The sequence below is a fragment of the Pan paniscus genome, chromosome 19, assembly GCF_029289425.2.
Source record: "Pan paniscus chromosome 19, NHGRI_mPanPan1-v2.0_pri, whole genome shotgun sequence".
Taxonomy (NCBI): domain Eukaryota; kingdom Metazoa; phylum Chordata; class Mammalia; order Primates; family Hominidae; genus Pan; species Pan paniscus.
This window is the reverse complement of record NC_073268.2, coordinates 24,652,016-24,679,082: the sequence shown is the minus strand read 5'-3', so window position 1 is coordinate 24,679,082 and position 27,067 is coordinate 24,652,016. Positions and strand designations below refer to the sequence as shown.

The following is a 27,067-nucleotide window of genomic DNA, read 5'->3' as shown; positions in this document are numbered from 1 at the left end:
TTTGGTGGGGCAGTAGGTCCTCACAGTACCTCAGAATGCCTGAGAGATTAGTAAGTGGGGAGGGTCAAAGCGATCAGAGGCCTGCGGGAGCACAAGCAAGGATGATAGGAATTAATATTCTATTCTTTTCGCAGATGATTTTGAGTCAAAGTATTCCTTCCATCCAGTAGAAGACTTTCCTGCTCCAGAAGAATATAAACACTTTCAGAGGATATATCCCAGCAAAACAAACCGAGGTGAGAATAATAATAAGAAGGTTTTTCCATAATTGCATAGAATGTAGAATCTGTGCATTTTCTTAGGTTAAAATTTGCTTCTCGCTGGGCACAGTGGCTCATACCTATAATCCCAGCACTTTGGGAGGCCAAGGTGGGTGGATCACGAGGTCAGGAATTTGAGACCAGCCTGACCAACATAATGAAACCCTGTCTCTACTAAAAATACAAAATTAGGCTGGGTACAGTGGCTTATGCCTATAATCCCAGCATTTTGGGAGGCTGAGGTGGGCAGATCATGAGGTCAGGAGATCAAGACCATCCTAGCTAACACGGTGAAACCCTGTCTCTACTAAAAATACAAAAGATTAGCCGGGCGTGGTGGCACACACCTGCAGTCCCAGCTACTCGGGAGGCTGAGGCAGGAGAACTGTTTAAACCCAGGAGGCGGAGGTTGCAGTGAGCCAAGATCACGCTACTGTACTCCAGCCTGGGTGACAGAGGGAGACTCCATCTCCAAAAAAAAAAAAGAAAAAAGAAAAAAAAATTGCTTCTCATCATCTTCATTGTCCTTTTTTTTTTTTTTTTTTTTGAGATAGGGTCTCCCTATCGTCACCCAGGCTGGAGTGCAGTGGTGCCATCTCGGCTCACCCCAAACCTCCGCCTCCCAGGTTCAAGTGATTCTCCTGCCTAAGCCTCCCAAGTATCTAGGATTATAGGCGTGTGCCACCATGCCGGATTATTTTTGTAATTTTAGTAGAGACTGGGTTTTGCCTGGTTGGCCAGGCTGGTCTGAAACTCCTGACCTCAGGTGATCCGCCCGCCTCGGCCTCGCAAAGTGCTGGGATTACAGGCGTGAGCCACCTTGCCTGGCCACTCATCTTCATTTTCTTAGGCAAAACAATAATAACACGTAGTCCCCAGATTTTAAAGGTTAGCTTAAAGAGCCTGTCTCTCATTTTAGGAATGTGTGGGTTGTTCAGATTCTGGTGGGTGACCTGTATGTGTGTGGTCTTTATTTTGTTTTTTTTCAGCTGCCCGTGGAGCCCCACCTCTGCCACCCATTCTCAGGTGAAGCCTGGCTTGGTCCTGTTCCTCAGGAAAAGGATGGACCTTCTCTTCTTCTCAGATGGTCCCTTCCATTCCCCTGAAACCTGCATGAGAGCTCCTAACATGTTTCTCCAATGCAATCAAGCCCTAGACTCCAAATGTCCTCCCAGCTCACCTCCATCTATGCATCTCATCTCTGGATTTGGTGATCAGACTCTATATTGACAGTAGGATCTCAAACCCTGCATCCATCCTTCCTCCAGCAAGCCCTGCTAGCCACATGAGGAACAAGTTTCCGTGTCTTCTGCCTTCCTCTTGGGGAAAGGTGCCTTGTTGTGATGAATTAACTCACTGTTAGGGCAGGGTGGAGAATGGTACTCCTTCCTTCTCCTGTCCACTGTGGGGGAAGCTTGGCAGGTATATTATATTTCATCATTTAGGAGGCTGGCATGACCAGGACTTATGGGTGGGAGGGGAGCATTTTTAGTGAAGCAAGAAAGGAGTTTGCCAAGAAGTGATCTGTTTTAAAGGTCATATTTGGAGAAAGGGCAAGGAATTGGGTCTGCTTTATTTTTAGGGGTATTTTGTTTTTGTTCTCACCTGCTGCCCCCCCCCCACCACCCCAGGGATAAATTGGATATAAACACTAAATACTAATCAGTTGAACTTAACATTTAATAAAAAGAAAGGGTGAAATAAACTGAAGACCATTTTAGAACTAGTCAGTTCTCTGCAGCAAAGGGAACAGGAGCCATTTGAACCCTCTGGGACCCCTCACCCCACTGCTTCAGGGTGCTAGGCTGAGGGATGTTTTTCCTCCCCCTTAACGCCCATGCCCTTGAAAGAAAAGTCACTTTTTGTGGAGGGCATCATTCATTCCTGATTCACAAACCCCAAAAACCTCTGGTGGGAGATAGGAAGATAGGGCATGGGCCTGGGCCTTAACCTCAATCTTGTGTCTGCCTCAGTCTTTTCTGACTGGCCCTGAAGTTGTCAGTGGCTCTTTCTGTCCTTCAGCCCCTGGAAGGTGCTCCAGGATAACAAAGAAGGGCAGGTTGAAGCCCCTCATGGAAGGAGCTGGCTTTGTGGGGCTGCAAAGGACTTTTAAGTCCTGCCTGTACTGAAGTTCACAGCCCACCTGACTGAGCAGACTCTTCCTGTTCCTTTCTCTACCACCCTTGCCTTCCCAGGACTGCACGGTTTAACACAGCAGAGTACAGAAGGGTGAAGAAGTGAGCAGAGGCTTATGAAGATATTCAGATACTCTTCTATGCCAGGAAGCACAAAGACTTTGTTGAGATTTGCCTCAGTTCAGTAGATCTTCCTTGGCAGCCAGCCATAGGTTGTTTCTTTGTCTTCCAGGTCCTAAAGAGCACAGAGAAAATGGAGGTCCCCAGTCTAGGTAGGAAGCTGATTGGATGAGGACTTCTTTTTTTCCGACAGCAGGATGGGGCTCTTGGGCTCCACACACCAGATGCTTTGGTTTTCTACAACTGTTGTTATGTGTAGAGGGTGCTCAGAGCGTGGCATGAGAGCAAGGAGACCATGACTACTCTTTGAAATGGATGGGGAAAATTAGCTTAAAAATTTAATCACACACATCACAGGCTTAAACTGTCTTAGAGACCTTTCCAGTTGATTGGATCACAGGCTAGGGATCTGTGCATGGTGCCAGGTGAAACCCAAGTCTCCCCAGTGCTAGGTGAGGGAGGGCTCAACGGGGGTAATGTGTATGGGGTCTGCTGTCCTTTGCCATCCCCTGGACCATATTAACTCTGGGACAGACCATGATTAGGTCTGTCACCAAACTTTTCCTAATCATTTTTTATGTATCATTCTTCTTTCTAATCTGTTAGCAGTTATCTCCCAGAAGTATCCCTAGCATCTTGAAGCAAACAGAACTGCCGGGCGCTGTGGCTTACGCCTGTAATCTCAGCAATTTGGGAGGCCGAGGCGGGCGGATCACCTGAGGTCAGAAGTTCGAGACCAGCCTGTCCAACATGGTGAAACCCCGTCTCCACTAAAAACACAAAAATTATCTGGGCCTGGGCGTGGTGGCATGTGCCTGTAGTCCCAGCTACTGGGGAGGCTGAGGCAGGAGAATCGCTTGAATCCAGGAGGTGGAGGTTGCAGTGAGTGGAGATGGCGCCACTGCGCTCCAGCCCGGGTGACAGAGTGAAACTCCATCTCAGAAAACAAACAAACCAAACAACTGAGAGAGGGCATGCTAGTGGAGGGAAAAGGAGAGAGTACAAGAGTTGATACTGCAGCAGAGTTCCAGGGCAGATACTGACAAGTGACTGAACTTTGACTGTGAAGTCTTCCCATTTATTTTTGAAATGGGAGTCGATGCCTTTTGTACGTTATCAAAGTGTTTTTTTTTCCTCCTTTACTCAGACATAGAGCATCAAAATATCACGAGTAAAGCCAAACCCCAGCTTTTCACTGGGGCTGATATCTTCCTCCCCATGGCCCACTGCCCCCTCATATTCCCCAGCACTTGGACTGTGTCACATGGGTATTGATTGTATACTTGTTGTCTTGGCCTCATGCAAAAAGGCCTGGGTCTAGATCTAGTCAGATGAGTTTTTTTTAGAGCACGTTGATGATACAACACCTGTTTAAATGTCTTTGCCTTATATGTTATTTGGTCCCGCTGTTAATAATAGATTTATTACTACGTATATTTACTATTGAAGATGGGAATGTGATCTGCATAGTTAGCAGTCTATTTTGTATGTTGTAAAAAGCTTCTAATTTAGGTTTAAGGTGGGCTGGCTACAAGAGCACTAAAACTCCTCACCTTTTAAACTGCTCTTTTTATCTGCTTGTGGGAATGTCGTCTCTTTCGTGGAAGATTGTGTGGTCTCATGTTGAGGCTGTTGCCCAGTCCCATTAACTCCCTTGTCCCCCCACAGAAGGAAGAGACATTGCCCAGCTAAGCATCAGGAAGCTGTGTTAAAAGCCCTTGTATGGGTTTGGTTTTGTGATGTTTTTCCCTAATGGGAAAAACTTTATAGTTGTTTCTTACTGCCCTGTCTGGGAAGCAGGGCAAACCTCCAGGTTTTTAAATGAGCTAGATGCCCCTCTTCCTCTTCTCTGGTCACTGAACCTGGACCAAAGCACTTTGATATTCCAGGTGTGATTTTCTCTGTCATGGGGATTTGCTCCACTGCAGAGCCCCATCATTTTCACAGCGTAGGCCAACAGAGTGAGAACCTAGGGCTACCCTAGCTGATAGATGTGAGGCTGCTGTCTACAGGAGCTCATCCCAGCCCTGCTAACTGGCAGTGGCAAGGATACTCGTCATCGGCCATTGCACTGGGGAACTCCCTCACCCCATGGCTTCCCAACTTGAAACCCAGATTTACCTCCAGGGAGAGGTGAGAAAAAAATTGTAAATAGACTTGCTAAAGAGCAACTCAGGGTTGGGGTGTGTTTTAATTCTCCTGATCACTTGAAATAATCTGTAGGCTGAGTGCTTATGGGGGTGGGGGAAAAGGGTGACTCCAGGGTCCTTCCCTTTTGTGAAGCTCTGGGGGTGGAGTGTGGGCATCTGAGGCCCTATGATGGCACTACATTGAGCTGTCTGCCCTTCCGGAAACCCAACCTGCAATCAACTGCAAATCAAATTCTTCACATTCCAGCTACAGTCTTTCTTTCCCCATTGAATCTCAGTCCCTGGCCATGTGGTCAAGGTGGCTTTCTGTTAAGCTACCCTAATTTCGGGAATGGGAGGGGAGAGAGGAGGGCCATTACAACTCTGCCTTCAAGACTCATCTCTTAAAAACAAAACGAAACAAACTACAACCACCATCAAAACCACACGCAAAAAAAAAAAAGGATAACTTTAACCGAAGGAAGGGTTTGGTTCCATTCAACTCCACATTCATTGTGCCTTTACTTGCATTAGATTTCTGTGCTTTCTTCCTTTCCCTCTTTGAAGCAATTAAAATCTTCCTTGATAACTGCTGTTTCTTTCTACTCTTGTTTCTGGCAATTTAGTGGGTTCCTTCTCTAGTGGTCTTAAATCTCATTCCACTGGTGGCAAGATGGGGCCTAGCCTTCTTTTCTCATGTCTAATCTTTTCCTTTCTCATGGTGCCCTCCATGGAAGTCACAGTCAACACTGAATAAATGACTAGAATGACACGTGTGCGTGCGCACGCGCGTGCGTGTGTGTGTTCATCTGTCTGCATGTGGATCAATTTCTTTTGGAAAATAATTTATTGTATGATTTATTTTGGAGTTATATTCTGATGACAGTGCTCCCTCTCCCAAATAGCATTGATTTTTTCCCCCCTCTAAAATGTATAATCTGGTCTCAGGTTGGATTCTTTGGTACATTTCTTTCTTCTGGATGCCATGCAGCTTAATTAAAACCTTGCTTAAAAACAAAAAGTGAAAATTGTGTACTCTTGTCTGGAATACCGCCTCAAGTGGTGGCACAGAGAGGGGAGAAAACCTTTGCCTCATAATTTGGGTAAGTGTAGTGGTTTGATTCCAGGTCCCTTGAAAAAGTAGATCTACTGAATTGGGCAGACTCATCTATAGCTTTCTGAGGGTCTTCTCTCCTCCTCTCCAGCTGTATTTTGAAAATTACAGTTCTAGTTGGCTGGGCGCGATGGCTCATGCCTGTAATCCCAGCACTTTGGGAGGCCAAGGCGGGTGGATCATTTGAGGTCAGGAGTTCAAGACCAGCTTGGCCAACATGGTGAAACCCCGTCTCTACTGAAAATACAAAAATTAACCGGTGTCATGGCGCATGCCTGTAGTCCCAGCTACTCGGGAGGCCGAGGCAGGAAAATCACTTGAACCCAGGAGGCGGAGGTTGCACTGAGCTGAGATCATGCCACTGCACTAAAAAAAAAAAAATATATATATATATATAGTTCTAGAGTTCTAGTTACCCTTCCTGGGAGATTCTCATGGTCCTTATTTTATTATTATTATTATTTTTTTTGAGACAGGATCTTGCTGTCATCCAGGCTGGAGTGCAGTGGTGTGATCATAGCTCACCGCAGCCTCCAACTCTCAAGCTCAAGTGATCCTCCCACCTCAGCCTCCCGTGTAGCTGGGACCACAGGTGTGTACCACTATGCCTGGCTAATTTTGAAAATTTTTTTGTAAAGACAGGGTCTCCCTATGTTGCCCAGACTCGTCTCAAATTCCTGGGCTTAAGTGATTGTCCCACCTCAGCTTCTCAAAGTGCTGGGATTACAGGCATGAGCCACCGCACCCAGCCAGTCCTTATTTTATATTTCCACCTAACTCCCCTTTGCCCACAATTTCAGGGAACCTAGGAGGCTTCCTGGCCTTGTGACCTTTTCCTTGAATCTCTTATAATTCTTTCTACCTGTGTTGCATGGCAGATTCTCAGATTGAGGCTAAAGAAAAGAAGGGTGGGGACAAAGCATACAGAATGTGTGTATCTGTTTTTATGTGGGTGTTGGCTGTTTTTCGTCACTGCTTTTTAAGCTGAATCTTAGCTGGTTTTCTTGAACTTTGACTTTAGGTGTAAAAATTCAACCAGACATTCTCTCCTTACTGTGGTCAGCTGACATCATAACCACTAAGGCTTAATGAGCTTAACTTGCACTTTCATCACTAGCAAAGGTCTTGAAGTTATTTCTCTTACTGATTCATAATGGGTGTGTGTATGAATCACTCTCACATAATTTAGATATAAAAACCTATGAGGATGAGGGAGGGAGGGGAAGAAAAAAAAGGACTCCTTTCATTTTCATCCGTACTTCCCAGATGGGCTGAATCTCCGATTATTTGACCCATCATTGTTATTAATATGGTTAATAAACTACCTATTTATTGATTGAATTGTTCCTCCTGACTTGAAATAGCCTGCAAATGGAGCTTGCCTAAATGACCTTCGACTTCCTAACCCTATAATTCATTCTGTCTTCTTGTGATGGTATTGCTTGTGTGTGTGTGTGTGTGTGTGTCTACACACACAGTCACACAAAAGGATGCCAGACAGGTTCTTCCAGTGTGATTTGATTCCTTCTCCATGATACTGTGTATGAGTTAGCAGGTGATAAGGACACTAGTTTTCCTTCCATTACTGAGGCAGAGCTGCTTGCCATGAATGTACCTCTTAAGTATTTCCCAACCCAATCTAACCATGAACTAAACGACCCACTGGAAGAAAGCTGCCTGTCTCCAACTTCCTAGTACTCTGCAAAGAGAGGTAAAGGAACTATGGAAAATGAATTAGAACTAGAAATATGTCAGCCTCAGGATTCTGACTGCCCCAGAGGATAACTGGGGAAATGCTTTGCCTCTGACATCACTGGAGCCCAGTCTGGGTCATTTTCACACATAATTGAATTCATTCTCCATTCCTAGGCTTAGGGGTGTGAGACTTAAAAGACTGTATGCTCTCCAGCCACAAGTGTTTATGCAAAGGGTGGATGTCCACTTGGCAAGAATGTCCTTTCCATTCCTTCATTCAGCAAGCTCTTATTGTACACGTTACTCTGTACCAGGCATCTACAATATGAAGATGAAAAGTCTGTTTTTGCCGGGCACGGTGGCTCACGCCTGTAATCCCAGCACTTTGGGAGGTTGAGGCAGGTGGATCACCTGAGGTCAGGAGTTTGAGACCAGTCTGTCCAATATGGTGAAACCCCGTCTACTAAAATTATGGGCGCCTGTAATCCCAGCTACTCAGGAGGCTGAGGCAGGAGAGTTGCTTGAACCCAGTTGGGTGGAGGTTGCAGTGAGCTGAGATTGTGCCACTGCACTCCAGCCTGGGCGACAGAGCGAGACTCCATATCAAAAAAAAGTCTTTTTTATTTTTTTCCAACTTGGAAATGGGGTCTCCCTATGTTGTCCAGGCTGTCCTCAAACTGGGCTCAAGGGATCCTCCCACCTCAGCCTCCCGAGTAGCTGGAATTACAGATGCATGCCACTGTGCAAGGCTAAGACATGGTCTTTGACTCCAAGGAACTCATAGTTTAGTAGACTTCAGGATAGCTACCAGGAGAAACCTATGCAGGATATTAAAAGGCTTTATGAGAGTTAGCCAGGGAAGATGGATGGTTAGTGGCATTCCAGACAGAGGAAACAGCAAAAACAAAGGCACAGAAGCAAGAAACAATATGATGTGTACGCATCACGTTACTGGAGGATCATTATTAGTGCAAAGGAAAAGCTTCAAGTAGATAACCTTTCAGTCCTGACATTCTGTGATTATTTGCCTGCTTCCACAGTGGTCATTTACACCTGTAGGCTTTTCTTGGGCCACTGCTATGTTTCCTAGTGTTTTCTTTCTTTTCTTTTTTTTTGAGACGGAGTCTTGCTTTGTCGCCCAGGCCGGAGTGCAGTGGCGTGGCGTGATCTCCGCTCACTGCAAGCTCCACCTCCCGGGTTCACACCATTCTCCCGCCGCAGCCTTCTGAGTGGCTGGGACTATAGGCACCCGCCACCACGCCTGGCTAATTTTTTTGTATTTTAGTAGAGACGGGGTTTCACCGTGTTAGCCAGGATGGTCTCGATTTCCTGACCTCGTGATCCACCCGCCTCAGCCTCCCAAAGTGCTGGGATTACAGGCGTGAGCCACCGCACCCAGCCATTTCCTGGTGTTTTCATAGGTTCCAATATGCATGCTAAGTACTCATAGCTTCCTAGGTTGTTTACCATAACCACCCCTTACAGCTGGCTGGGCACACATTACCATTTCAGGTTATTAAGGGCAATTCTTAGGTGCCCATGTTATAAAAATACGAACAGTGAAGGTTGCTTCCTGAGTTCTACTATCCTACTAAGACATCAGAAATACCATCTAGTCCTTTTAAAAGCTTCCATTGTGGCCAGGGGCGGTGGTTCATGCCTGTAATCCCAGCACTGTGGGAGGCTGAGGTGGGTGGATCATGAAGTCAGGAGTTTGAGACCAACCTGGCCAACATGGTGAAACCCCCTCTACTAAAAATTCAAATATTAGCCAGGCGTGGTGACGCGTGCCTGTAGTCCCGGCTACTCAGGAGGCTGAGGCAGGAGAATGGCTTGAACCCAGGTGGTGGAGATTGCAGTGAGCCGAGATCATGGCACTGCACTCAAGCCTGGGTGATAAAATGAGACTTGTCTCAAAAAAAAAAAAAAAAAAAAGCTTCCATTGTGTGGTAACTTTCTCCATTCATGGCAGCCCATTCTCTTCACTTTTGTAGTTTTCAGCTGCTAAAAAGCCTTCACGAAATGTACTCCACCATCTCTTCCTGTTTAGAACCTGAATCTGTCTAATCATCCCCCTATGATAAAGTGGTCAAGAGTTTGATTTTCTGTCAGAGTTCAGAGTTCAAATTCTAGCTCTTCCACTTACTAGTTGTGTGACCTTGGGCAAGTTTACTCAACTCCCCTCTACTGTAGTTCCCTCATTTGTAAAGTGAAATAACACCAGGTTCATGGGGGTGCTTGTGAAGATTAATAAGGTGATGTAGGTAAAATACTGAGCACAGCCCCTGGCATACACTTAAGCACTCAATATTGGCTCTCTTCATGAACTAGGTACCAATTCACTGATGATCATAATATTGTTGCTTCCCTCTTTCTAGGCTTTATGGCTCTATTTTGCTTGTTACTGAGGGGTAAAAGATAAATGTTTACCATCACCTAGAATTGGGTTCTGGCCTCTAAAGGAACCTGAGGCTTAGATGAATTATTGGCTTTGGAAGCTGGCCTTCAAATTACTGCGCTAATTTATACTTTTCATTAAAAACTCAGCTTGCCTCTTCTATATAGCTGTCTTCCCTGGCCCTGAAACCCTAGTGTTTCGCCATAAAAGATTTTAAAATTAAGGGGTCATAATTCCCTCCCCATGATGTGTGGATTAATGGTAAGAAGATGCACAGAACATATTCTTACGTTGAACGAAATAAAAGCAAAGAGTTGGCTCTGTTTCTCACCTTTGAAGCACAAATCAAGAGATACTATGATGAAGCATAGTTTTTCTTTATGTAGGTGTGTAGAACTTTACCATAAAAATCACTAGTTCAGCCATCAGGAGATCTGGATCCTAGGCTCTTCACTGTCACCAAGATGCTGTGACCTCTAACCTTGTATACAGGTTTGCTTTGTACTTTGCGAGGTTGAGCATTAGGTAAGGAAAGTGCCTAGCATCATACCTGGCGCACAGAACCCAAAACGGTAGGTATCATGTAGCAGTTCTGAAAATCTAGCCCATCAGGATGATGCAAATGGGTACTTTAGGCAGTGAGAAGGGGAACCACATCTTGACACTTCCAGTCGAAGGAAGAGTGCGACTGCGCGGCAGCAAAGACTACGCCTCCCAGCGTGCTTTGCGGCGGGCCGGCCCGCTTTACCCAGAGTCGCCCTGCCGCAATCGCGCGTCTTTCCACCGAGGCCCCGGATGTAGATTCCCTCCCCCGTTCAGTGGTCGTGGCCTCACAGCGACTCTAAGACTTGGGGCTCTCTCATTGGCTGTAACTCTTCCACTGGATTGGTAGCAAAAAAAGAGGCGGTGCCCAAGGCGAAAGGCTCTGTGACTACAGCCAATCAGAATCGAGGCCGGGCTTTGGCGGGAGGTGGGAACGCTGTGGCCATTCGGATTTGGCGCGAGCGCGGCTGGAGTTTGCCGCTGCCGCTGTGCAGTTTGTTCAGGGGCTTGTGGTGGTGAGTCCGAGAGGCTGCGTGTGAGAGACGTGAGAAGGATCCTGCACTGAGGAGGTGGAAAGAAGAGGATTGCTCGAGGAGGCCTGGGGTCTGTGAGGCAGCGGAGCTGGGTGAAGGCTGCGGGTTCCGGCGAGGCCTGAGGTGAAGTGAAGGGAAAAGAGCTGAGCTCGCTGGAGGTCTGAGGTCGGGATCAGGGAAAGGGCAGGTGCCCTCGGGGTAGTTCTAGCAGTTATGCCTGGTGTGAAGGAGGTGAAAGTTGTAGGAAGGAAATATTCTGGGGTGCGTTGAGAGCTGCCTAGAATGAGGACTGAGTGCAGGGGCGGAAAGACCTGAGGGAAGACTGAGCTGCAGTGTGAGGGCTTGGGATAGAAGAGACTAAATGTGGCGGGTGCTGGGCTGAACTGGTGATAAAGACACCCCGCGTGCCTGGAGGGAGGAAACTAGAAGTTCTATATAAATCAATTCATGTAACTTTTTTTTTTTTTTGAGACGGAGTCTCGCTCTTGTCGCCCAGGCTGTAGTGCAGTGGCGCGATCTCGGCTCACTGCAACCTCTGCCTGCCGGGTTCAAGCCATTCTCCTGCCTCAGCCTCTTCATGTAGCTGGGACTACAGGCGCCCGCCACCACGTCCGGCTAATTTTTTTTTTTTTTTTTTGAGACGGAGTCTCGCTCAGTCTCCCAGGCTGGAGTGCAGTGGTGCGATCTCGGCTCACTGCAAGCTCCGCCTCCCGGGTTCACGCCATTCTCCTGCCTCAGCCTCCCGAGTAGCTGGGACTACAGGCGCCCACCACCACGCCCGGCTAATTTTTTGCATTTTTAGTAGAGACGGGGTTTCACCGTGTTAGCCAGGATGGTCTCGGCCCGTCTCGGCCTCCCAAAGTGTTGGGATTACAGGCGTGAGCCACCGCGTTTGGCCGTAATTTTTGTACTTTTAGTAGAGACGGGGTTTCTCCATGTTGGTCAGGCTGGTCTCGAACTCCTGACCTCAGGTGATCCGCCCGCCTCAGCCTCCCAAAGTGCTGGGATTACAGGCATGGGCCACCGCGCCCGGCCCATTTCAGGTAACTTGTTATTGCATCGCTCAATTGGTTAAGAACTTGGGCTCTGGCACCAGATGCCCGGGGTTATTCCTGTTTTTCTGTGACTTTGGGCCACTGTTTATCTCAGTTTTCTCATGTGTAAAATAAAGGCTAATAATAGTACCTACCTCTAAGATCGTTGTTAAACGAGTTGGTACCTAAAGTGTTTATAACAGCGCCTTCCACGTAGTAGGTGGACAACAAATGTCAGCTGTTCTTGCATAGATTTGGATGTGAAGCAAAAGTGAATGCTAAAATAAGTGTGATAACATAATTAGGAAATAAGTGTTAATCATCAGTATAAATAAATTCCATGTTAGTTATTTTCTCTTCACTTTCACATATTGACTGACTGTCCTCTTATTTTTTTTAATCTAGCTGTGCTGTCGTCATGCCTCAAACCCGATCCCAGGCACAGGCTACAATCAGTTTTCCAAAAAGGAAGCTGTCTCGGGCATTGAACAAAGCTAAAAACTCCAGTGATGCCAAACTAGAACCAACAAATGTCCAAACCGTAACCTGTTCTCCTCGTGTAAAAGCCCTGCCTCTCAGCCCCAGGAAACGTCTGGGTAAACCATCCATTATATCACTTTTTCACTAGCAGCTCGTGACCTTTCTTTTCTTGGTAAGATGTGTGTCCTTTGAAGGAGCTTTCTAAGTTCAGTTAAGACTTCTTTTTTTTTTTTTTTTTTTTTTTTTTGAGACAGAGTCTCGCTCCATCTCCCAGGCTGGAGTGCAATGGTGCGATCTCGGCTCACTGCAACCTCCGCCTCCTGGGTTCAAGCGATTCTCCTGCCTCAGCCTCCCAAGTAGCTGGGATTACAGGCGCCCACCACCAAGCCTGGCTAATTTTTTTTTTTTTTTTTGTATTTTTAGTTGAGACAGGGTTTTGCCATATTGGCCAATCTGGTCTCTGAACTCCTGACCTCAGGTGATCCAACTGCCTCGGCCTCCCAAAGTGCTGGGATTATAGGCATGAGCTACCGCTCCTGGCCTAAGACTACTCTTCATTTTAGTTATTTTCAGAATGGTTGCTAAGTGCTTACCGAACTCCAGAGTTAAGCCACTTACTGAGGTCACTCTGAACTACTTAATAGGTCTGATCTTCAGTTCCTTAATACTGAACTTAGTTCTGTCAATGTTTTAAGTTACCTTGTAGTTACATGGTATTATGAAACTTACCTCAATATTTGTGAAATTAAAAGAAACAAAAACGTGACATGATGAATATTTTCCATCCTTTAGGACAGTGATTGGTAATTCTTTCTTGTTTTGGAACATTTGTTTTTAAATGCGGGGTAATTTGGTTGTTTCTGGAGACATTTTTGGTTGTTACAGCTGGGGGTTGCTACTGGCATAGTGGGTAGAGGCCAGGGATGCTGCTAGACATTACAATGCACAGGACAGCTCCTTGACAATGAAGAATTATTTGGTCCAAGATGTCAGTGGTGCCAAGGTTGAGAAAACCTGTTTCAAAATAGCCTTACAGTTTCATCCTACTAAAACCCATTTGGTTTCTACTAAATGCAGTAGTCCCCACTTATCCATGGGGGATACATTCCAAGACCCCCAGTGGATGCCTGCAATCGAGGATAGTACCAAACCCTACATATACTGTGTTTTTGATTTGATAACCAAGTCAGCTACTAAGTGACTAGTGGGTGGATAGCATATACAGTGTGGATATGCTGGCTGAAGGGATGATTCATGTCTTGGGTAGGATGGTGCAGGATTTCATCATGGCACTCCACAGCATGCAATTTAAAACTTGTCAATTGTTTATTTCTGGAATTTTCCATTTAGTATTTTCAGACTGAGGGTAACTAGAACGGTGGATAAAGGGACTACTGTAGTAAGATCAGTGGTGCCATCTGGTGACCAATATTTGCTGCTAAGTGAGAAGGCATTTTATTTTGGTGGTTCTGACTAAGGTAGAAATTCACCTCTTTCTGGGAGAGGCAGAGGTCTTGCACATCCTTTTACTATCCAATGCTATGAGTGACTACATTTTTATTTTATTGTGTTTCAGGTGATGACAACCTATGCAACACTCCCCATTTACCTCCTTGTTCTCCACCAAAGCAAGGCAAGAAAGAGAATGGTCCCCCTCACTCACATACACTTAAGGGACGAAGATTGGTATTTGACAATCAGCTGACAATTAAGTCTCCTAGCAAAAGAGAACTAGCCAAAGTTCACCAAAACAAAATACTTTCTTCAGTTAGAAAAAGTCAAGAGATCACAACAAATTCTGAGCAGAGATGTCCACTGGAGAAAGAATCTGCATGTGTGAGACTATTCAAGCAAGAAGGTTTGTTCTTACATGGCAACTGTTAGTGCAGCCATTGTAACCAAGGCTGATGACTCCAGATGAAACCACCCACTGGGTCTTCTCATTCACCTTCTGTTGTGTCTAATTGACCTTTTATGTCTGGCACAGGCACTTGCTACCAGCAAGCAAAGCTGGTCCTGAACACAGCTGTCCCAGATCGGCTGCCTGCCAGGGAAAGGGAGATGGATGTCATCAGGAATTTCTTGAGGGAACACATCTGTGGGAAAAAAGCTGGAAGCCTTTACCTTTCTGGTGCTCCTGGAACTGGAAAAACTGCCTGCTTAAGCCGGATTCTGCAAGACCTCAAGGTACATTGAGAGTCTGAATTATGATACTCTTGGTAAAATGATACTTGGGTGTTTTTGTTTGTTTGTTTGTTTTGTTTTGTTTTGTTTTTTGAGACGGAGTCTCGCTCTGTCGCCCAGGCTGGAGTGCAGTGGCGCGATCTCGGCTCACTGCAAGCTCTGCCTCCCAGGTTCACGCCATTCTCCTGCCTCAGCCTCCCGAGTAGCTGGGACTACAGGCGCCCGCCACCATGCCCAGCTAATGTTTTTTGTATTTTTAGTAGAGACGGGGTGTCACTCTGTTAGCCAGGATGGTCTCGATCTCCTCACCTCATGATCCGCCCTTGTTGGCCTCCCAAAGTGTTGGGATTACAGGCGTGAGCCACCGCACCTGGCCTGTTTTGTTTTTGAAACAGGGTCTCTGTTGTCCAGGCTGGAGTGCAGTGTTGTGATCTCAGCTCACTGCAGCCTTGACCTCTTGGGCTCAGGTGATCCTCCCACCTCGGCCTCCTGGATAGCTGGGAATACTGGCACTCACCACTACACCCAGCTAATTTTTTGTAGAGACAGGGTTTCACCATGTTGCCCAGACTTGTCCTGAACTCCTGAGCTCAAGTAATCTGCCTGCTTCAGCCTCCCAAAGTGCTGGGATTACAGGTGTAAGCCACTGTGCCTGGCTGGCACTTAGTTAAGAAAGAGGGCTAGGCACGGTGGCTCACGCCTATAATCCCAGCACTTTGGGAGGCCGAGGCGGGCGGATCATGAGGTTAGGAGATTGAGACCATCCTGACTAACACAGTGAAACCCCATCTCTACTAAAAATACAAAAAAAATTAGCCAGGCGTGGTGGCGAGTGCCTGTAGTTCCAGCTACTCGGGAGGCTGAGGCAGGAGAATGGAGTGAACCCACAGGTGGAGCTTGCAGTGAGCCGAGATCGCGCCACTGCACTCCAGCCTGGGCGACAGAGCAAGACTCCGTCTCAAAAAAAAAAAAAGAGTTAAGAAAGAGTAGGCCTGGTGCGGTGGCTCACACCTGTAATTCCAACACTTTGGGAGGCTGAGGCAGGTGGATCACCTGAGGTCAGGAGTTCAAGACCAGCCTGGCCAATGTGGCGAAACCCCATCTCTACTAAAAATATAAAAATTAGCTGGGTGTGGTGGTGCATCCTTGTAATCCCAGTTACTTGGGAGGCTGAGGCAGGAGAATCACTTCAACCTGGGAGGCAGAGGTTGCAATGAGTTGAGACTGTGGCATTGCATTTCAGCCTGGCCTGGGCAACAGAGTGAGACTCCGTCTCAAAGAAAAAAGAAAGAAAGAAAGAAAAGAAAGAGTAGAAGTTTAGAAGATTGAGGGTTTCTTCAAAATAAAACATTTGTAATTTCATTGTTTAAATCTTTCCAAATGAAAGTAGAGCTTCCTTACGTGCTGTTAGCTCTTCAAAGACATTTTAGGCTCTATCAGATCTTTATTTTCTGAGGCCAAAATAACTCCCATATTTGCATTTTTTTTCCAGAAGGAACTGAAAGGCTTTAAAACTATCATGCTGAATTGCATGTCCTTGAGGACTGCCCAGGCTGTATTCCCAGCTATTGCTCAGGAGATTTGTCAGGAAGAGGTATCCAGGCCAGCTGGGAAGGACATGATGAGGAAATTGGAAAAACATATGACTGCAGAGAAGGGCCCCATGATGTAAGTATTGTTCTGCTTCATGTTGCTCTGTGAAAATCTGCAAGGTCTGTTGCCCATAAAAAGTACATTTTGTATATTTTCTCTCTGAAGGATAGTTACATAAACTTAAAGGGAAAGAAGAGAAGGAAGATACACCTAATTTTAACTTGGATTACTTATAGATGATGTGGGGTATCCTTGTAGCAGTAACTAGAGATAGGTTAGATTATGATCTTTAAACTGGTCTCAGCTTTAGGAAAGTGACCTGAAGTCAGCCTATATCAAACATTAGAGGGTTAAGAAGGTGAATATGGATACTAACTGTTTCTCTTTTTATAGTGTGTTGGTATTGGACGAGATGGATCAACTGGACAGCAAAGGCCAGGATGTATTGTACACGCTATTTGAATGGCCATGGCTAAGCAATTCTCACTTGGTGCTGATTGGTTAGTGCTCAATTGTTAATGTTACATGGTGGTTCTAAAGTATTTTTTAAGAATATATATTCAGCTTATTTATCAGCTATTTTATCTTAAACCAGCTTTCTGCCGTGTCAAAATAAGAAAGTTAAATGACTATGTACATCTTACCTAATAGATACATCTTATCTATTGGGATGGGGTAGGAGACAAGTGGCAAGCAACAATTAGAATGCTAGATTCTATAACTGGAAATTTATTTAGCTTTCAGAAGATTTAGTTTTCCCTTTAGTATAATTTGACCAATGATCAATGTTGTTGATCTCCTCCTTAGGTATTGCTAATACCCTGGATCTCACAGATAGAATTCTACCTAGGCTTCAAGCTAGAGAAAAATGTAAGCCACAGCTGTTGAACTTCCCACCTTATACCAGAAATCAGATAGTCACTATTTTGCAAGATCGACTTAATCAGGTCAGTGCCAACTATTTTGCCAAATTATGTGTTCCTTGGATCACCTGTGCTAGGAAAATTTAACAATAGTTCTAAAATATTTTTGCCTTGATTGCTTTATTAATGGAGCAAGGAGTTCCTGTGGACCATAGTGAGAACATTTTTATGTGAATTTCTGCTTCATTCATTTACTGGGTGTCTCAGTGTTGAAATAAAAGCAGGAGTTAGAGGAATCACCCAAGTGCTTTTTTTTTTTTTTAAATGAGTTTTGCTCTTATCGCCCAGGCTGGAGTGCAATGGCGTGATCTCGGCTCTCTACAGCCTCTGCCTCACGGGTTCAAACGATTCTCCTGCCTCAGCCTCCCCAGTAGCTAGGACTACAGGCACCTGCCACCACGCCCAGCTAATTGTTGTATTTTTAGTAGAGCTGGGGTTTCACCGTCTTGGCCAGGCTGGTCTCAAACTCCTAACCTCAGGTGATATGCCTGTCTGGGCCTCTCAAAGTGCTGGGATTACAGGCATGAGCCATCGCACCCGGCCTCAAGTGCTTTCTTTAATGACCTTTAAAAAATAGGGCCTATGAAAAAACTTTTTCTGTTGAAAGTGACTAAATAGATTTTTTATTTTTGCTAATTTCAGTTCTGATTGCTTTTTTCCATTTGTGAACTTCTACTGCATCCGTACAAAAAGCTTAAATGTGTGAAAACTCTCAAACGTCTCCATTATTTATGAAAAGAAAAGGCATCTTTTTAACCCTAAAGAGTTGCCAATCAAGTTTAGGGTTAAATGTGAAAATATTTATGCTTGGGACCTAAATTACAGAGGGAGAATCTTATGGTTCAAACTGTCATCTTCTATGTCTTGTCTGAAGGTATCTAGAGATCAGGTTCTGGACAATGCTGCAATTCAATTCTGTGCCCGCAAAGTCTCTGCTGTTTCAGGAGATGTTCGCAAAGCACTGGATGTTTGCAGGTGAGTTACGGCTCTGTTGCATTCTTTTATTTTAAAAAAAAAAGAAATGCTGTTAATTGTCTCATGTAACTCAAGTGAATGTGGCTTAAGAGGCTCTGTTCTGCTGCTTTTTTACGCTCAGAAAGGAGGACTTGTTTCTCAGTGGGGAGCTCTGGATTTCCACCGTGTTAATGTCTGAAACATTATCAGTCCATTACCTACAGAGGGAGAAATAAATGAGATGTTGCTGGCACTCCCTGTGGTGATTATAGATTGGTTAATTACATTTGTATTAAAAAAGACTCCAGTTTACTTTTCCATTAGCTGGTCTCAAGCAGGTTTATTTATGGACCTGAACCGTCTTTGCCTTTAGACTTGTTCCCCTTCCTTTCCTTTTGTGAGCACCCCTTCTTCCCTTCAGTTGGTGGTCCCCCACAGTTGTACTCCAGACCTCTTTCTCCCTTCCCATCCTCCTGCCCCTCCTGCTGGGGAAAGCCTCTGTGCCGACTGATGAAATTTCTTCCTTCCCAGTAGGGACACTGGGTCCATTAAAATGATACTTGCTGTGCTGGCCTGCTGGTCCAACCTCCCCCTATTGCCATGCAGAAGACCCAGGTCTGGCTTATGGCTTCCTGTGGGCAAGTACTTTGGAGAGAGCAGTGGGAGAGTAAGCTCTTCCTATTGCTAGATTGCATGATCCTGAATTTGAAAGTTTCCCCTAATCAGCAAACTACTTGGGTAAAGACTGCAACTATGAGCAATAGTCATGTAGGCTAGCGTGGTTTAGCCTACACATATCCTATGTATATATAACTGAAGATATCCCTTTTAGGTTTGGTGTGTATGGGTGATGCTGACTCCCTTTAGTCAGTCACCCACACTACATATCCTCTCTCCTACCCATGACATTTTCTCCTCATCCAAAATTTTATCATTGGCTTAATGTATGATGACCTACTTGGCATCCATTAGGAGGAAACCATTGAAGTTTCTCACATCTGATGTCCATGAATTATTTCAAAGCAATTAAGTCCCCTTATCTGAGAAATAACCCAGTTTTGTTTGGGGGCTTTAAAATTATAAAACATCATAATTTTAAAGTTACACATAGGATATGTGTAGGCTAAACCATGTTAGCCTACATGACCATTGTTCATAGTTGCAGTCTTTGAGCAATGGTCATTAATGTGCCGCTTTTGAGGCTGGTGGTTTGGTGTGTTTGGTTTGGCTCAGACTAAATTAATTTTAGAAATTTTTTTTATAGGAGAGCTATTGAAATTGTAGAGTCAGATGTCAAAAGCCAGACTATTCTCAAACCACTGTCTGAATGTAAGTAGTTTATCTCCTTCCTGTCTTCCTTTGTAACTAGAAGCTTAGCTTTTCTGAGGAAAGAGGTAGAAAGATGAAATGAACATAGTTAAATCCAAACTCACCCATTTTTATGTGTGTCTGTGTTTTTAGTCCGTTTCGTCTACTTTATTTCAATCTTGCCTACCAGTACTATAGTTCGTGCATTACTGGAAATGAGTTCCCAGGGTATTGATTGCGTAAATGGCTGGGACAGAGTAAGTTTTCTTTCCAAGCTCTAGAAATGAAACTTGTAGACAATGAGGTTGGATCAGCTCTCTGGGTGCTTATGTTGCGTGCACTTTAGGTCTCAATATAGGTGAAAGCAAAGCCTGATAAATAAGGGAGAATTGGGTAAAAGAATTGTGAAGCCAGGTGCGGTGGTTCACACCTGTAATCCCAGCACTTTGGGAGGCCAAGGCGGGAGGATCGCTTGAGCCCAGGATTGTGAGACCAGCCTGGGCAATATAGTGAGACCTTGTTTCTACAAAAAATTTTAAAAATTTTGCAGCCATTAAAAATATGAGTTCATATCCTTTTTAGGGACATGGATGAAGCTGGAAACCATCATTCTCAGCAAAGTAACACAGGAACAGAAAACCAAACACCACATGTTCTCACTCATAAGTGGGAGTTGAACAATGAGAACACATGGACACAGGGAGGGGAACATCACACACCGGAGGCTGTTGGGGGTGGAGGCCAAAGGGAGGGAGAGCATGCAGGACTTAAAACCTAGATGACAGGTTGATGAGTGCAGCAAGCCACCATGGCACATGTATACCTATGTAATAAACCTGCATGTTCTGCACATGTATCCCAGAACTTAAAAAAAATTAGACAAGCATGGTGTGTGCCTGTAGTCCTAGCTACTTGGCAGGCTGAGGCAGGAGAATCACTTGAGCTGGAGAGGCAGAAGTTGCAGTGAGCCGAGATGGTGCCACTGCACTGCCAGCCTGGGCAACAGAGCGAGACCCTGTCCCAAAAGAATAATAATAAGAAGAATTATAAGTTCAACTTGGGATATCTCAAGCTTTTAAACAAGTCTAGAGGGTAGAGGTAAAAAGATCATACTGCTACAGTAAGCTGCATGCTATCACAAATGACAAAATTAATATTCCATTCCCTCAGCCTTGTTTTGGTTGTGGCAAATGTAAAATGGCCATGAACTACATATCTTACAGTATTTGATATCCAGTGTTAGTCTTTATAAACAGAATAGTAAGATTTGATTGTTTCTTTTTCACTCCTACACTGGCTGGGAGTTTAAGTAAAATTGTTTCTGGCATTATAGTTCTGCATGAAATTCTTTCTTTTTTTCATCAATTTGCTAAAATAAAATAATTAAAAATGTTTCAGAAGTAGCCAAAAATAGTGCTTAGGCTAATAGTAGGCAATATATACCAATGTATAGACTTAGATACTGGTTTCTTCCTCCTTTTCAACTTTTCAGATTATCCCCTTTTCCTCCTCCTTTTTCCCCATCAGTAACATTTAGGCTTGTCACTGGCCCCTGTGAGCACCACTAACACAAACATAATTCAAAAAGGTAAAGAGGTTGTAAGTTCTATCTTTTGACTTCTGGTTTGTGTGGGATTGGCTTTTTTCTTTCTTTTTTTTTTTTTTTTCTTTTTGTGTAAAACAAGGTCTTGCTTTGTCTCCCAGGCTGGAGTCCAGTGGTGCAATTATGGCTGGTGCGATCATGGCTCACTGCAGCTGCAACCTCCCAGGCCCAAGCAGTCCTCTCACCTCAGCCTCCCCAGCTCCAGCTACTGCTAATTTTAAAATTTTTGTAGAGTCAGTGGGTGGAGGAGTCTCCTTATGTTGCCCAGGCTGGTCTCAAACTCCTGGGATAAAGTGATTCTCCTGCCTCAGCCTCCCACAGCTTTGGAATTACAGGCATGAGCCACCATACCAGGTTGAGATTGGCTTTCAAGGGCTCCAGAAAGCTATAGGGAGAATGACTTCAACTAAATATAAGAAGAAAATTTATAATAACTAGAACTAACTGGGCTTCCTTGAAACATAGTGGGTTCTCCAGCATTGAAGATATTCAGACAAAAGCTGGATAGATGCCACTTGTTGAGATTGTTCTAGAGAGGACTCTGCCAGTGGATAGGGAGTAAAAATAGACTTCTAAATTCCTTTCAATTTTAAGATTCTTTTACTTGATCTGTGATCTCCGGTTTCTCCATTAGTCCTCTGCAGCATCCCTTTGTGGTAATGTAATATTATAGAAGTAAATTGTTGTGGGGCAACTGCAAGTGATTTCAGGAAGTAACTTCAGGTAAAGGTTGTTACAGAACACATTTCTTTGTCTTGGAATTCATGCATCTCCAAACGATAAGGCCATAGTCTTTTTTTTTTTTTTTGAGACAGGGTCTCGCTCTGTCACCCAGGCTGGAGTGCAGTGGCGTGATCTTGGCTCAATGCAACCTCCTCCTCCCAGGCTCAAGCCATCCTCCCACCCCAGCCTCCTGAGTAGCTGGGACCACAGGCACACACCACCACACCCGGCTGTTTTTTTATATTTTTAGTAGCGATGGGGGAAACCTATCGCCTTGTTGCACAGGCTGGTCATGAATTCCTGAGCTCAAGCCATTAGTTATTTTTCCTGATCCTCTCCCTCCACCCTCCTATAGGCCCCAGTGTGTGTTGTCCCCACTATGTGTCTATGTGTTCTCATCATTTAGCTCCCACTTAGAAGTGAGAACATGTGGTATTTGGTTTTCTGTTCCTACAGTAGTTTGCTAAGGATATAGTCTTATGAAGCTTATTGGCAGTTTCCCAACCCCTGGCTTTTATTAAGATGATGATATCTGGCCAGGCATGGTGGCTTACGCCCATAATCCCAGTGCTTTGGGAGGCTGAGGAGGGCAGATTGCTTTGAGCTAAGGAGTTCAAGACCAGCCTGGGCAACATGATGAAACCCCATCTCTACAAAAAATACCAAAAAAAAAAAAAAAAGATGGTGCTATCTGCTAGCATATCCAATGACATTTTCTCAAGTGTTGCTCTACTGCTAATCAGCTTGGGCAAGTGAACCAAACCTCAAAGGTCATTTGGGGAAGCCATCTGAGGGGCTGACATGGCAGCGACTTCACTCTCCACATTTAGCCACTCATTTGATCCAAAATATTCGGTAATTTTCCAACTTTTTTTTCCCTTTCTTTTTTTTTTATATGGAGTTTCACTCTTGTCGTCCAGGCTGGAGTGCAGTGGCACAATCTTGGCTCACTGCACTTCTGCCTCCCGGGTTCAAGTGATTCTTCTGCCTCAACCTCCCAAGTAGCTGGGATTACAGGCGCCTGCCACCACATCCAGCCAATTTTTTGTATTTTTAGTAGAGATGGAGTTTCGCCGTGTTGGGCAGGCTGATCTCAAACTCCTGACCTCAGGTGATCTGCCCGCCTTGATCTCCCAAAGTGCTGGGATTACAGGCGTGAGCCACTGCGCCTGGCCTTTTTTTTCCTTTCTTAATTACTAAGCACAGTCACCATCTTTGCTTCAAGGTTCTGTTATTCTATACCTCTGAGATACTAGGAACTAGCCTGGCATGGTGGCACGTACCTGTAATCCTAGCTACACAGGAGGCTGAGGAAGGAGGATCACTTGAACCCAGGAAGCCAAGGCTGCAATGAGCCATGCTAGTGCCACTGCACTCCAGGCTGAGTGACAGAGATCCTGTCCCAAAAAAAAATACAGTAGTTCTCTGGTCCTTTCATGAGGTGGATTTTGTTCCTCTGACATTAAATTACATTCCATAGGACAAAACAGCTCACTATTTGGCCCAGAGAAAGGGTAACGCTACTTTTCAAGTCATCCCACATTATTTTGACATCCTTAAGAGAATAGCATTATCTCTCATCCTTTGGCCTCTGGTTAGAGATTTAAAACCTCTGCTTTGCCACCATGTGACTGTACTTGAATTTCCTTTAGCTCAAACTTAGTATCATCTGTCTCATCATACATACACACACACAGTATTTTAGAAATCGAATTAAGCTTGGCTTATTTACTTTATAGGTAAATCACCTTCTGAGCCTCTGATTCCCAAGAGGGTTGGTCTTATTCACATATCCCAAGTCATCTCAGAAGTTGATGGTAACAGGATGACCTTGAGCCAAGAAGGAGCACAAGATTCCTTCCCTCTTCAGCAGAAGATCTTGGTTTGCTCTTTGATGCTCTTGATCAGGCAGTTGAAAATCAAAGAGGTCACTCTGGGGAAGGTAAGTTGGGATGGAGCAGATGGAACGGAGGTAGAGATGAGAATCTGCTTTGCAGAGCAGGTATTTTCCAAAAGGCCTATGATACTTCAGCTGATAATAAATTTAAAATGGATTTTAACAGTAAGAATTAATACTGGTACTATATAAAAGGCACCTATTTCCCTTGGATTGTGGTTGAGAGTTTATCATTAATCTTTTCCCTATCCTCCCCTTCATTTCTGCATCTCTCTAGGAAATATATAAAGCCCCTTTCCTACATTACTGTATAGGTTTTTGGGAATATCTACAGAAGCCTGTTCAAGCATTTTATTGAAAAGAGGAAGAAATAGGGTATTCAGATAAGTTTTTGCAAACCCAGACTCAGGTTTCTTAAATGATTAAAGGCTATAAGCAATGTGACTTTTAAGCAGCATTTGTTCTCCCTTGTTTCCTACCAGTTATATGAAGCCTACAGTAAAGTCTGTCGCAAACAGCAGGTGGCGGCTGTGGACCAGTCAGAGTGTTTGTCACTTTCAGGGCTCTTGGAAGCCAGGGGCATTTTAGGATTAAAGAGAAACAAGGAAACCCGTTTGACAAAGGTACAACTGCTTTTTTGTGACAGTGTTTTTAATTGTCCTATTTTGTAGAGTGATGCTAAAGTAAAGGTTTATTGTTAAACAAGATGACCACAGTTAGTTAAACAAGTCGTTTTTTGTTAGGTAAGGTTTAAGGTGTGTAAAGATGGGAGTGTGATATGAATATTTTTTCAAGCCATTGGAAAAAAAAGTGTTTAACTTGCTTGCCTTTTGTGAGAAAAAGTTTAATATGGTAGAAGTTTGTATACTGACAACTTTGCTTTTGTGAGTTCCCCAGTGTGAAAAATCATTTTCTCTTCTTTCCAGGTGTTTTTCAAGATTGAAGAGAAAGAAATAGAACATGCTCTGAAAGATAAAGCTTTAATTGGAAATATCTTAGCTACTGGATTGCCTTAAATTCTTCTCTTACACCCCACCCGAAAGTATTCAGCTGGCATTTAGAGAGCTACAGTCTTCATTTTAGTGCTTTACACGGGCCTGAAAACAAATATGACCTTTTTTACTTGAAGCCAATGAATTTTAATCTATAGATTATTTAATATTAGCACAGAATAATATCTTTGGGTCTTACTATTTTTACCCATAAAAGTGACCAGGTAGACCCTTTTTAATTACATTCACTACTTCTACCACTTGTGTATCTCTAGCCAATGTGCTTGCAAGTGTACAGATCTGTGTAGAGGAATGTGTGTATATTTACCTCTTTGTTTGCTCAAACATGAGTGGGTATTTTTTTGTTTGTTTTTTTTGTTGTTGTTGTTTTTGAGGCGCGTCTCACCCTGTTGCCCAGGCTGGAGTGCAATGGCGCGTTCTCTGCTCACTATAGCACCCGCTTCCCAGGTTGAAGTGATTCTCTTGCCTCAGCCTCCCGAGTAGCTGGGATTACAGGTGCCCACCACCGCGCCCAGCTAATTTTTTAATTTTTAGTAGAGACAGGGTTTTACCATGTTGGCCAGGCTGGTCTTGAACTCCTGACCCTCAAGTGATCTGCCCACCTTGGCCTCCCTAAGTGCTGGGATTACAGGCGTGAGCCACCATGCCCAGCCATTAAGGTATTTTGTTAAGAACTTTAAGGTTAGGGTAAGAAGAATGAAAATGATCCAGAAAAATGCAAGCAAGCCCACATGGAGATTTGGAGGACACTGGTTAAAGAATTTATTTCTTTTTATAGTATACTATGTTCATGGTGCAGATACTACAACATTGTGGCATTTTAGACTCGTTGAGTTTCTTGGGCACTCCCAAGGGCGTTGGGGTCATAAGGAGACTATAACTCTACAGATTGTGAATATATTTATTTTCAAGTTGCATTCTTTGTCTTTTTAAGCAATCAGATTTCAAGAGAGCTCAAGCTTTCAGAAGTCAATGTGAAAATTCCTTCCTAGGCTGTCCCACAGTCTTTGCTGCCCTTAGATGAAGCCACTTGTTTCAAGATGACTACTTTGGGGTTGGGTTTTCATCTAAACACATTTTTCCAGTCTTATTAGATAAATTAGTCCATATGGTTGGTTAATCAAGAGCCTTCTGGGTTTGGTTTGGTGGCATTAAATGGCAATTTGTGACTGAGACACCAGAGGGCACCCTTATAACATTGACTACTTTGAAAGGGGATGCTTGAGGCTGAGGTAGTTTTGAGGGAAAGGGGGAAGTTCTAGTTTGATTTGTTTGGGAGATTGCTGTCCTTTCATAACTGAAGCAAATGCTTGAAATGTAAACCATGTGTGATATGAATGATCTGAGAGCCAGTGACCAAGTCTGCTTTTCCCTGAGCTCTCCTGCTGCTGCCTCTACCTTTCTGACATGGCCTTCCATTTGGAACTTGATATGTGTACAAGTGATCTGTTGGCCACTGTTTCATTCATCCTGACCACTGTATCCGTGTAATGTGATCTGAGCTACAACAGGTGGTATGGGATAGAGGCAAGGAAAGCAGAGAGAGCCCTCTGAAATGAACACTACCCACTGGTGTGTGTAGCACAAGATAGTCTGTAGGCATGAGTCTGAATGTTGTTCTCACACTCCTTTACTAGAGTATTCGTTCCCTCTGAAGGTAGTTTGAACATGGAAACACAGTTCTATACCTAGAAGGTTGGAAAGTGTCTGGGACTATAAGGGTTAACATGCATAATTGCAAAGATTGTCCGAAGGCTGATGGAAAGCAGAGACTGAATGGGATTGAGAACAGATGCGAAGCTTGATTTAAATTACATTTTATTGGATGCTGCAGCCTTAAGAGACGTGACTGCTTTACAGTTTGTTTCCACACTGTGGGCAGCTGCTGTCTGTTCTGTGTCCACAGTAGGATCCTGCCCAATAAGGAGCAGCCTCCCCACCTCGTTGTGTTTGAGGCTTGGCGCCTTCCTCTTAACTGTAGGGCTTGAGTCAGGAACATGGCTTGACTCGCAGTGGGGCTGCTATGTATCCTCCCTGGCTTCCAGCCAAAATCACATTGGTAGATTCAAAGGGGCCAAATTTCTTTCCCCTCTATCTTTCCCTTTCCCCTGGTTTTGGAAATAGAGTTTTCTGTCTACTGATTTGTTAGTTTCCTTTTCTTCTCCCCTCACTGTCAATTTCTAGGTCATTGCTGCTCTTAAGACTTTAGCAGTTGGAACAGGGTTGGTTCTGTCAATGATGCATGAAGCAGACTTAGTGTCCCTGCTTGGCTTCTGCTGCCCTTGTGGGAGCAAAAGCTGATATATGTTTTGTCAGTAAAGTCTTAAGTGTAATTCAGACTGCTGAGGAAGAAAGCCCTTTCCTTGCTGGCTTTTCTCCCTGAAGCTGAGAGCTTCAGGAAGGTGGTAGGAGTTTTAGTGGGATGGGA

The 27,067-nt window shown here is 44.4% G+C and overlaps 2 protein-coding genes across 9 annotated transcripts in view; both read left to right on the top strand.

The window, feature by feature from the left end:
• Nucleotides 1–7,099, top strand: part of WIPF2 (WAS/WASL interacting protein family member 2) — a 64,017-nt gene extending 56,918 nt beyond the window's left edge. For all 7 annotated transcript variants that reach the window (XM_034941926.3, XM_034941927.3, XM_014342044.4 and 4 more), the window contains 2 exons: nucleotides 135–236; nucleotides 1,250–7,099. In XM_034941926.3, coding sequence (XP_034797817.1) covers nucleotides 135–236; nucleotides 1,250–1,290 — 143 coding nt within the window. In that variant the 3' untranslated portion in view covers nucleotides 1,291–7,099. The remainder of the gene's footprint in view (nucleotides 1–134; nucleotides 237–1,249) is intronic.
• A 3,668-nt stretch (nucleotides 7,100–10,767) lies between these two features.
• On the top strand, nucleotides 10,768–25,554 carry CDC6 (cell division cycle 6). Of its 2 annotated transcripts, none has more exons than XM_063599053.1 (12): nucleotides 10,768–11,092; nucleotides 12,367–12,557; nucleotides 14,018–14,299; nucleotides 14,429–14,628; nucleotides 16,118–16,293; nucleotides 16,612–16,718; nucleotides 17,026–17,165; nucleotides 18,016–18,116; nucleotides 19,360–19,424; nucleotides 23,469–23,671; nucleotides 24,109–24,249; nucleotides 24,553–25,554. In XM_063599053.1, the coding sequence occupies exons 2-12, from the start codon at nucleotides 12,380–12,382 to the stop codon at nucleotides 24,640–24,642; spliced, it is 1,683 nt and encodes a 560-aa protein (XP_063455123.1). In that variant the 5' UTR covers nucleotides 10,768–11,092; nucleotides 12,367–12,379; the 3' UTR covers nucleotides 24,643–25,554. The 2 variants fall into 2 exon arrangements, with proteins under 2 accessions (XP_063455123.1, XP_003831470.1); XM_003831422.6 differs by having other exon boundaries at nucleotides 10,775–11,050.
• The last annotated feature ends 1,513 nt before the right edge of the window (nucleotides 25,555–27,067 follow it).